Source organism: Atractosteus spatula, chromosome 13 (genome assembly GCF_055471065.1).
Source record: "Atractosteus spatula isolate fAtrSpa1 chromosome 13, fAtrSpa1.hap1, whole genome shotgun sequence".
NCBI classification, from domain to species: Eukaryota; Metazoa; Chordata; class Actinopteri; order Semionotiformes; family Lepisosteidae; genus Atractosteus; species Atractosteus spatula.
The window spans coordinates 25642433-25653458 of record NC_142718.1 but is presented as its reverse complement, the minus strand read 5'-3'; the positions used below and the strand labels follow the sequence as shown (position 1 = coordinate 25653458).

General features: G+C 35.4%; 1 protein-coding gene across 2 annotated transcripts in view; it reads right to left on the bottom strand.

The window, feature by feature from the left end:
• Nucleotides 1-2204: 2204 nt before the first annotated feature.
• itgav (integrin, alpha V) overlaps nucleotides 2205-11026 on the bottom strand; it is a 34125-nt gene continuing 25303 nt past the window's right edge. For both annotated transcript variants that reach the window (XM_088931022.1, XM_088931021.1), the window contains exons 19-30: nucleotides 10553-10620; nucleotides 9259-9406; nucleotides 8041-8133; nucleotides 7416-7495; nucleotides 6710-6790; nucleotides 5344-5449; nucleotides 4851-5009; nucleotides 4595-4711; nucleotides 4279-4392; nucleotides 4041-4148; nucleotides 3428-3550; nucleotides 2205-2993 (exon numbers count right to left, since the gene is read on the bottom strand). In XM_088931022.1, coding sequence (XP_088787148.1) covers nucleotides 2895-2993; nucleotides 3428-3550; nucleotides 4041-4148; nucleotides 4279-4392; nucleotides 4595-4711; nucleotides 4851-5009; nucleotides 5344-5449; nucleotides 6710-6790; nucleotides 7416-7495; nucleotides 8041-8133; nucleotides 9259-9406; nucleotides 10553-10620 — 1296 coding nt within the window. In that variant the 3' untranslated portion in view covers nucleotides 2205-2894. The remainder of the gene's footprint in view (nucleotides 2994-3427; nucleotides 3551-4040; nucleotides 4149-4278; nucleotides 4393-4594; nucleotides 4712-4850; nucleotides 5010-5343; nucleotides 5450-6709; nucleotides 6791-7415; nucleotides 7496-8040; nucleotides 8134-9258; nucleotides 9407-10552; nucleotides 10621-11026) is intronic.

Genomic DNA, 11026 nt, shown 5'->3' with positions numbered 1-11026 from the left:
TATGACATATGATGTTGGAACTCATGCTTCCGTGATACCTCAATACCTCGAAAATGTTAAATGGCAAAAAGTGCAAGAAAACATGCCCTTAAGAAAAATTCGCATACGAGTTTGCACATTCAAAGGTAATGTCTGCATACATAACTTGTACATACTGTTTTTCACTGTTCTTAATCACCACACTCTTTGTTCAGCAAGAATAAGTGCAAATTCTCTCTGGGAATGTTTTGGCAGCAATCGCACATGTTTTCTGATGAATCGTGATTCTGTTTCATATGGCAATTGCAAACCACATTCAGTCAGAAGAAAACACAAGACTAACAACTTTCTCAGTTGTTTGTGGTAGTAGCATAGCAATGTTATAGTCACTGAAGTTGATACCAGTGCTTCACCTTGGAGGAGATGATGTAATAGCATTACATAAACAGCACAACAACTGTGATTGGTTAGACTGGTGGTATAAACAGGAAGTGCAAGAGCTCCTGATGGTGTACCACATCTGCTGCCTAAAGAAAGGAGCAGATCCTCTGGCTATGCAGAGGGGCTAGAAACTGAATGTAAAGGAGATGAAGAAATATTGGTAGAACCCAAATAAAAGCTAGTTTTGTTTCTATTTCCTTTTTGGCTTTTAGCACAATTTCTGCATTGCATTGTAAAAGGTTTGTACTGCATCAGCTTGTGGGTAACTGTTTTCCTAGTCCATGCCTATTTAGAGTCCATGACACACTGCCACCTACATGGTGTCTCTGCTGTCAGACCCAAAAATATCAAACACTTCAAAGTGAGTTCAGAGATTTTGTGGTTGTTTTTCAACCTTAATATAGGAACCTCCCTCTGATTTAAGTGCTATGTCTCTCAATCTATGCTTTACTACTTGTACCTTAACAGGGGACCAACTTGAGTACAGTGTGACTTGTATTATTCTTGAGTTACTGAATTTTACTGCCTGAAATTATTTTACAAATGATGAGGTAATGTCATTACCAAATCTTAAAATTATAGACCTAACTTTCTGCTTTCTAAGGTTATCTTGATTCTCAGTTTGTTTCTAAACCTTTTCAGCATACTTCCAGCAACAGGGCAGTATATCATGTAGTTCTTTTTAACAAATAACATGTATCAAAAGCATTATACTATAAGTAGATATTTATCACTACATCTAGAAAAATAAACATTTTCTATAAAGCAAGGTGTCCAGTCCTAGCGCTTTAGGTTCTGTGTATGTGCAGGTTTTAAATTTCAGATCAGCTCTTGATGGCCTAATCAGTCCATTAATGGCTTAATTAGACTGATTTAATGACTTCAGTTGCTGCTGCTTTAAAGAAACCTAAACAATTTGCAGACATACCAGCTACTAAGGTTCATAATTAAGACACCCCTGCAACAACTGAAAATAAACTCTTTGTCATAGTAAGCACTGTTATGGTATAAAATGCTGAATGCAGATATTGAATTAGCATTCTATTAAGTTTTCTATCTGCAATTATTTTAACTCAACTTTAAGTTAAGTTGTATGTTATTACAAAATTCTTACTTGATAAATTTACCTGAAATTAATACATACACACACATATATACACATACAGAGTTTTTGCCAAACTCCTGATACTACGTACCATTAAATCTAGTTGTTCTGATCTGCATTGCACTGTAAGAGCAGTAAGGTTAATGCAGACAAGGATACTCACTCTGTTCAGTAAAGCATGGGGTGATCTCTACTATACATGTGTAATCTGACAAATCACTGCATTATAAATCAGTATCAGAAAAGCCTAAAACAATACAGAGGAAAATGCAATGGAGAAGCCATTGAAAAGAAAAATTACTGCATTACATTAACCCACCATATAATCTAAATGTTAGAATGTAGTTTTTTTTTTACAAAACTGTGGTCTTGCAGAACCTTCCTTTTCATTCTTTATCTACATCAAAAAGAATCAATTTATGTACAGCCTCCCCAGAAAAGTAGGAGGTAGTATTATTTTATATTCTTTGCTACTCAACATAATGCCAAAATTAGTCTTGGTGAACTTTAAACCTATTTAAAATTTAAGTGAAATTAGTTGACAACACATCACCAATTTTTAATTAATTTTAGTTTTAAAATATCTAGAATCAATTTTGCACTTTTAATATTCAACAACATTACTGTAGCCATTGTAATGACAAAAATGAGCCCTGAAAAAGCCCTCCCTTGGTTTAGATTTTTCCACATACACAGAAATTTAATTTTCTTTCTTATTGCCATGTCAAAACACTGAAAGCTAAGACCTCAAAACACTTTCATCAGAAGTCACAACATAATATAAAAAAGGTTAGAAATGAGAGCTAGTCATTCACACTGTCTGTCTCATTTGGTTGCTAGTCACCCACCTGTCATTCTAATGCCTTTCAGCTTTTTTCCTACCTTAATAAAAATAATAAAATAATCTATAAAAGCATCAGTGCACTGAGTTGCATAGAAATAACCAGCAGGTAAGCAAACAGTAACAAGGACTGTAAGCATCCTCAATCACACTGGGAGTCAATGTTTTAGAATAAATCACAGTGGTCTATCTTTACTTAATCTTCTATTACTTTAATGTTCTGACTGCTTGTTCTGGGCAGTTCTGTGTTTGGGAATGCAAACAAAACAAATCTCAAATGTCAGCTTAAATACACTTTGAAAAACTGATCATGATTTGCTTCTGAGTTCTGCTCTCCCACTTAAAAACTAAAGAAAAGGTTTGAGGTGCGTCCAATTACAGTGGTTACGGCACTTTTCTGTTGCCCTGGCTACTAAATAATTTCTCCAATAGTACAAAACTGTGAGTGAACACTGCCTGGGATTGAGAAACTCTGTAGCAAACGGTTTGGCCACACGTGGTCACATGTCCCCGAGTCCCATGAGTCTTTCAGGCTTCTGTATTTCCATCTCCATTCTCCTGAGGCTGCAATTGTTCTTTCTCAGTGCCATCTTCCTGGGGCGGGCGCACACGCTTAAAAAAGCCAAACTGAGGGAAGAAAACACAGAGCACCAGTGAACGAACAGTAACCACTCATTTGTGCCTGCTTATGGGTCTTCTGGTGACTACATATAGACTGAGAATTGACTGGAGAAAGAAATAAAGCTGAGCAACTGTCAAGAAATCTATGTTCATTTCATTGATTTAACTGAACCTCGCTTATCAAAGCTTTTTCATCACATCACATTCGAAACACATTTCTTTCTGTATTTTGCAAAATGTGACAAACTCATTCTGTCGCTTCTCTCATATCAGAATTCGTCACAATTCTGATTCAGATTCACCATCTCTAGTCAGGAAAGCATAAACAACTTTGTGTCATAAAATACATACCAGGTACTTAAATAAATGACAGATTATATCTTTTTCTAATAAAAGCTTTAACCCAACAGACATTTAATTAAGCAACAATTCAAATTTACCTTATACATGACAAAGATCAACAGAGCCAAAAGAAGGAGCCCAGCAAGAACTGCCAGTGCAATTATCCACCCGGGCACTGGTGGTGGGTTGTCTATTATAACCCACATAATAGAGGTGTTAACCTTTGTAAAGAGAGAAGAGTAAAAACTGTTATTATTTATGTTGCTGGAAATGTGTGGCTTGTATCAATGCTATTAGTGCTTTTCACAAATGAAGATTAAGAAAGGAGGTTTGTTGCAAAGGTAAAGGTATTCTGAAATTTCCCTATTTATGTAGGCAGCTTAAGCATATATAGATCACACATTTTAAGCTGTTGTTCTTGTTTATTGCGATCTCTATAGCGATAACTAATTTAACCATATTATGCATCACACATGAGATTGTATTCATAATTTCTAAAATCGCTCAAAAATGTCACTATGAATGTAAACTGAGAAAAAAAGAAGCACATTTAACATAAGTAGAAAACAACAATTGTATGGAATAAACACTGCAATATTAACGTACTTGATTCCCCCCCCAAAAAATAGGTGTCACATCACATATTTCTTTTACATTTTAAACCTGTTCCCTTTAACTTTACAATGTTTTCAAGAAAGAAAATACACATACCACTGTAGAATTGGATGGTAACTCATACTTAAGGTTTTTGTAAGGCATTTCTATGACGTTAAAAGAGGCTGATGATCTTGCAATGTATGACCGGTTCTGGTTTTCACCCTGGGAACATAAAAAAAGAAAAATCCTTTTCAATCTAAGTAAGACAACAAGCTTTTCTACTATCATATGTTACCACGTCAATTACGAATTAAAAACACAAGCTTAAATTATTTAAAGAAAGGGTTCTTACGCTCAAGAAGGTAGCAGCCCACAGTCTGGACCTGATGAAGAGAATTGCACTCTTTCCTCGCTCTAAGCGACCGACCTGACATCTGATTTTGAGACATTCTGCTTTCTCACAGTTCTGAATAAGAAGAACAGAAAAAATTGTCAGGCAATTTTTCTCTGACAAAACATGTACTGTACTATGTATATTTTGCATCCCAAAAATAACTTTCATCTGGAGAATTTTTACATATTGTCGCCAATATTTTTATGACCTTAGTGTGGGAATATGTAGAGTACATCAGGAATAATCATAACGGTGCAATAGGACCAAAATATACCAAAGTTTCCAGGTTCCCTTCCATTTGTGGGGCATCTCTGCGACGGCGTTTATTTTTTCCTTCATTCCGAGAATCTCCACTTATAACTGTAGTATTCTGCTTTGGTGCTGCGGGCATCTAAAAGAAAAGTGTAGCACAACAATTACAGTACCAAAATAAAAACACATAAGTGTTTTTTTTTAATTAAATACTGATTGGTATGTTTTGTAGGAAATATGTTCACATGCAGTAGTAACTACATACTCATAATACTTACTGTGACATTCAAGGGATTAATTTCCATATCAGTAGTACAGTTCATTGGTCCATCAATTTCGTAATTAGTAATGTAAAGAAGAGACCCGTTGTTGAACTTGTAAGGCCAGTCAATGTCTAACATTGCCTTGCTAAATGTGCTTGGACCATTATTTCGAAGCTAAAAAAGAAAGAACACGTATTTGTGTATTTTAGGGCAACTGCAATGTCAAACAGCTTTTCTCTTAACATGAACAATGGCTATACTGAATTCAGCCAGTATCTTGGACAGTCTACAAAGTCATTAACATCAATGACAAAGATTTGTCATACCTCTTCCATATAAAAAGTTCAGGTTGAAAAATACCTGGCTTTAAGTAAATATGAAATATGTTACAAATAATTGTAATTTCCCTTTTTTTAGGAAATGATGGCAATTAAAATATCAGCAGGTTTTAATACCCATATTGCATGATAAAGAAAATTCTTTAAGAGGAGGCAGAAAGAAATATGACCTCATAGATATGCTGCACAAGAGGTCCAATGTCATCCTCTAACACAGGGTTCTCCTTGGGCTGCCAATTAGCGATGGGGAGAAAGATCTGATCAGGTGCAGATACACTGGATGAGAGAAAAAACATGAAACACAGCTTGAGAAGACAAACTCTGTGTGTAGTCATAGCTACTTTCCTGGCAAAAGACCAATACTAACAAAATCTTCAAAGGATCATTATAGGATTTTGAATGATACAATTACTCCATCCACCTGCACATAATGAACGGTTTTGAAATGGACAACCCCACGTTCAAAATACATATTAGATGGGACAATGTTTATTCTTTAACTTTAGGCTGCAAAATAATTTAAAAATCATTTGAAAACCTGTTTTTGAGAAAATCTGTACATGCAGTACTAGTCTCTGTACTAGTGTTTAGGTTTGGTTTCCTTAAGTAATACGTGAAATGATCAATTGGACTCAAATGAAAGAAGGCTAGGAATGTAATGCAGATCCTGCAAAAAGTCTACAAAGAGCTTGTACCAATCACTCTGTAACACGACTGATCAGCAGTGATACTGTATGTGTGAAACAGGATCCCAGTTTAACACAGAACAATTCATGCCCCTTGCTTTATCATGACAAGGACAAACACATTGAAAGATTAATGGATTACATTGATGCTGGTATTGCTGTAACAATTGTGTGGACCACACACCTGAAAACGTAATGCCCAATAAAATGCAACACAATGAGACTGCCATCATCAACAACTGTTAAAATTGGTATTAATGACCCCCTTAAAACACATTTCTACCGAAACAATGGTTCTGTTTTACAATGACCTCAGCAACCTTTCATGGTTTCTGGTGTAAATATATGCTGTATTACTTTAGCTCTGAGTTGTCCAAGATTGTACACCGCTACAGGATGATTAAAACTGGAAAACCTGCGTGACCTTTATGCACAATAATGCACACATTATTGTTGCTCATGGAGAGTCGCATGCATTTCCTACCACTTATGTGTTGACAAACATTCTAGTTTTTTTTACAATCATTTATTTTTAAACAAAAGATGATATAAAAACAAAGCACATACACGGACTTCTTGATTAGCAAATATGAGCTCTAAAATGTTCGGTGATTACATTCAAACAGGTTGTGACACTTCTTCAGGCATCTCGACATATACAAATCATTTCAAAACAAATTAACTGCTTTCATTACTCAAGAGTTCAGTCTTATGTTAAAATCAATCAATCAAAATGTTAAACTGTAGGAAACAATTACCTTACCACACGTGTCCCTTATGTCAAGACGAAATCAACAGCAGACAACCAGTAGTAAAATAAAACAAAAAAAACCAAGCAGCTCATACTCACCCTCGGATTTCTACTTTTGCCAAGACTGCAAGATCAGTGACTGTGGACACCAAATTGCTAGTATTATCAAACTGGTTGGAACTGCAAAACATTTTGAAAGCAAATGATTAATAGATACGTAACTATGAGAAAAACAAACTAAGACACTTTTCGCTGTGTTGCAAAATTAATGTATGACTGAAGGTGGCACTGTAAATCCAGATATGGAATTACAGTGCCATTCTGTTGGTAAATGGATGAGATTTGATGCCAGAGTTTAATCAAAATCAAGCCTTATGACTTGGGGAAAGAAAGAGCAGCACATATGCTAAAATATACATAAAAGAACAGTAGAGAGAAGATGTCTTATCAGATTTTTTTTCTAGCAGCAACATATTCTTTAACACACATTGCTAAATTATACTGTGGTCTGCACTGCACTGTAGAGCAGACTGATAACTTAGAGATTCTGTGAAACATGCAATTTGACCAGGGGTGCCCCAATGTTTGCATACAACTGTAAGTGAAAGCAGTATGCCATATACTGTAGGAGCAACCCAATATTCAAGTAGTTTTTAAACATGTCTCCAGGGGCTTGACAAACTTTCTAATTACTACATCTTTTATTTAAAGATTCAATAGAATCACAGAAACCTCTGCCTTTAAACAGGTCAAGAGTTTCAACTCCTGGATACCCAGCTTTCCGAGACAGTAATGCTCACTTTACCTCTTGATCTGCAAGTCAAACTTCACTGAAGTGTCCTGCTCTGAAAGCTGATGCACACTGAACCGCAGACCAGCCACAAGCTACCCAGGAAAAGAAACGGCACCACTGTTAAACCACTGTTTGCAGTCTGGCAGTTTGTGACATTCTACCATTTCAGAAAGTAAACATCCACTCTACCACTGCATTAAGGCAAACACTTTGACATTCTGAATAGCATTATGCATCACCTCAAGTTTGATGATTTAGTTCTTTTTCAAACATGTTTTTTATAATCAAATCTGTAAATACAAGAAAATATAACATCTTATCTGTTCATTTAAATTGAAAACAAACATTCAGTGAAGAACCAATTATTTAATGTAAAATTGAATTATTTTTACACTATATTATTATTATTATTATAATACACTTTACTATATTATTATGAATTATTCAGCCACACATTATAATCATCGGGTGGTCATTTTCCCTTTGAATTTGTAAACATAAAGCATCTCTGACAATAATCTGTCAGGGGAACAAAGAAAACAAAAACAATTTTAAAGTATTTTAAAGAGTCCAGGTCTTAATGATACCTAATGAAAGTAACTGATACTAACTGAAACTAATGACAATACATACTTACTTTTGTTCCACCTTTCATTGGATTTCCAAGGTCACATACCACTGACCTGGTTTGGTTTTCCGTCTTATAAGCACAAGACAATCGTGACAATACCTATAAAAAATGAAAATAAGGAAGTCAGCTTTGCATTCATTTCTTTTTCAACAAAGCTTGAGATATCTAAGGAAAATCAGGTGCTGTTTTAAGTGGCGCTGGTGGAGGAGAAGGTGATGGTCTTCCCTTTGGAACCGAATTCCCAAAGCAATGTTCCAGTATGGTGACGAAGGGCACTGTGCTAGAGGAGGTGTCATTCCTCAGATGAGACATTGAGCTCCTTCCTTCTTGGTTGTTAAAGATGTCATGGCACTGTTTGTAAGAGTAGGGGTGTTCACCCTGCTGTTCCAGATAAATTCTAGTCTGGGCTTGTACAATCTGACCTCCCTAAAGTTACCCCATTAATTCAATTGGTGAAGCAATTTCTCATTTGTCCACCTGCTGTGTAGTGGGGTTATACACTAAGGGCTATCACACATCACCCAGGTAGGTGCTGTTCATCAGTGATAGATGATGTAGGTCGTTGCACCATACGTGAAATGCTTTAGTGATCCTGTCGGATGAAAAGTTCTACACAACTGGTAGGAACAACTGTATTGTTTCCCTGGCAAAAAAAAGCCCCAAAATACATCCTTCCATTTCCTAACTGCTTTATCCAATAGAGGGTCATGGGGGAACTGGAGCCTATCTAGAAAAGAAACAACGATACACCCTGGATGGGTGAGATACAGAAGCTAACATGCACACACTCACACCAGGGCCAATTTTCCCATAAGCGAATTAACGTAGCAGTATGTCTTTGGCCTGTGGGAGGAACCTAGAGCACCTGGAGGTAACCCCACATTAACAAGGGGAGAACACATAAACTCCATGCACATGGTACCCCAGGAATTGAACCAAGAGCCCCGGCATTGTGTGGTAGCAATGCTCACCATTATGCTACCCAACAAAAATACAGACAGATTTAAAAAAATAACTAATATTAAATGGTCAAAAACCTTGCCCACATAAACCATAAATTAATATCATAGTTGCGGAACACAATTCATGACAAACATTAATATAAGATCATTTGAGAGTGTTATTACAGTATAAAGGACAGGTAGTTTCTGAGGCTGACTTCACTGGAACTCATCTAAAATAATAAAACAGAGGGACACGTTGATCAGTGCACGACAACTTTACCTCACTATTCCGTACTACGCCGATGAAGTCTGCCTGCGGAGGCATTAACACATGCAATTCTGCCTCATATGCCCCCTCTCCATTGTTCTCTGCAGTGACCTCTAGCGTCAACGGGCTGTCATCCCCAATGAAGATCTGTCTCTGGTCGCTGCTCAATATTAAAAGAAGATAACTGTGTTATTCTGTAGCTTCAGCTGAAGTGGTTTGGTCATTGAATTGTGTCTTCTTTGTGTATGTGACTAATGTTTGGTTAAATAAGTCTGAAAAAAATGAATCCTACTAATAGACAAGGTCACTAACACATTGCTAACACATATTTCTCTTCCTGTCAAATGAGCACCTCTTCTATCTGACATTTTTACATTGTTATCCATTATAAGGTGCCAGAACTTAAAACTAGAAATATTAACAAATACTGTATATATGCATCCCATATTTAAACACACAAAATACATAATAATTTCTGAACATATCTTTTAACCCTCACAACACCTTTATACAGACAATCTATAAATATTTTGAACAATCCTAAGAAATGTTGTTGTAACCACTGTTGCAAGAGACAAAATGTGATTATTATTATAAAATGTGATGATTATTTTTCACATTTTGAAAGTCTGTTCTTAATAATATTGTAAGTACAAATAATTATTGGTTCTTCAAATTTGACCTTCTAAACATGGTGAGTTTTGCAAAATTCGAATATTTAAGTCCATTAGACACAATGGTAGAAATGAATCTTTTTTTAAAAAAATAGCTGACCACTGATCAAATTGCCTTACATTACTTTTTTCTTTAAAAAACAACCACTTTTCCCTTTGCCCCCTTTCAAAGTGAACAGATCCTAAAGCTGTACTGGGAAATTTTATTTTTCACATCATTCTGCTTTAAGATTTATTATTGGAGCTCCTTATCATACTCAACACTGGGATCTTTAATCTTTAATGGATAGGTCTTCTCTGCATATGAGAAGACAGATTCTATGGTTTAGGGTAATTTAAAGGAGCATGATTGGGAAGAATCATACTTATTTGCATCATCTTACAATTTACAATCTAGTACATTTCTTAAATTGCATCTTCCTAAGGTAGTTACTGCTCTAGGATGCAAGTCCTTTCGATGTACTGCAGCTAAAGACTGGTAAGAATTGCAGAGCTAAATCCATTCAATTCTATATATGCTGATAGTCCTCTGTTGGAGGCTTAATTTATTACTTTCTGATACTTTTATTGCTAATTCAAGTTTAAACGATGGTCGAATATGGTCTAATATAAAAAGTCACAATCAAACTCACCTTTTCACAGATAGTCTGAGATCTGGTTTACAGATATTATCATCACCGCAGTCCAGTAAAATGTGTGCCTGGAATTTATTAAAGTAATGATTACTACCACTCCAATAACTCCTAACCTTCAGCTTTTTAATTTGTTTAATGGAAATCTTTGATTTATTGATGATGTATAAGATTAATCAATCCTTTTAAAAATACTGTCACTATAAAACAAAGAGAGAAGTCAATCTGTTGTGATTTATTGACTTGTTTTATTGACCTAACTTATCACCATAATTAATTTTATATTTGTTAATATACATTTGATGTGTAATATATTCAAATGAAACCAGATATGAAGTAGAAATCCAGGCTGTATTTTCAGATCCTAAATGATATGGGATATAATGCTGTTTATTTTATTATTCTTAAACAATTAACACCATATATTTTACTATTCGGTATACAATGTAAATGAAATATACAGTATACCCTAAA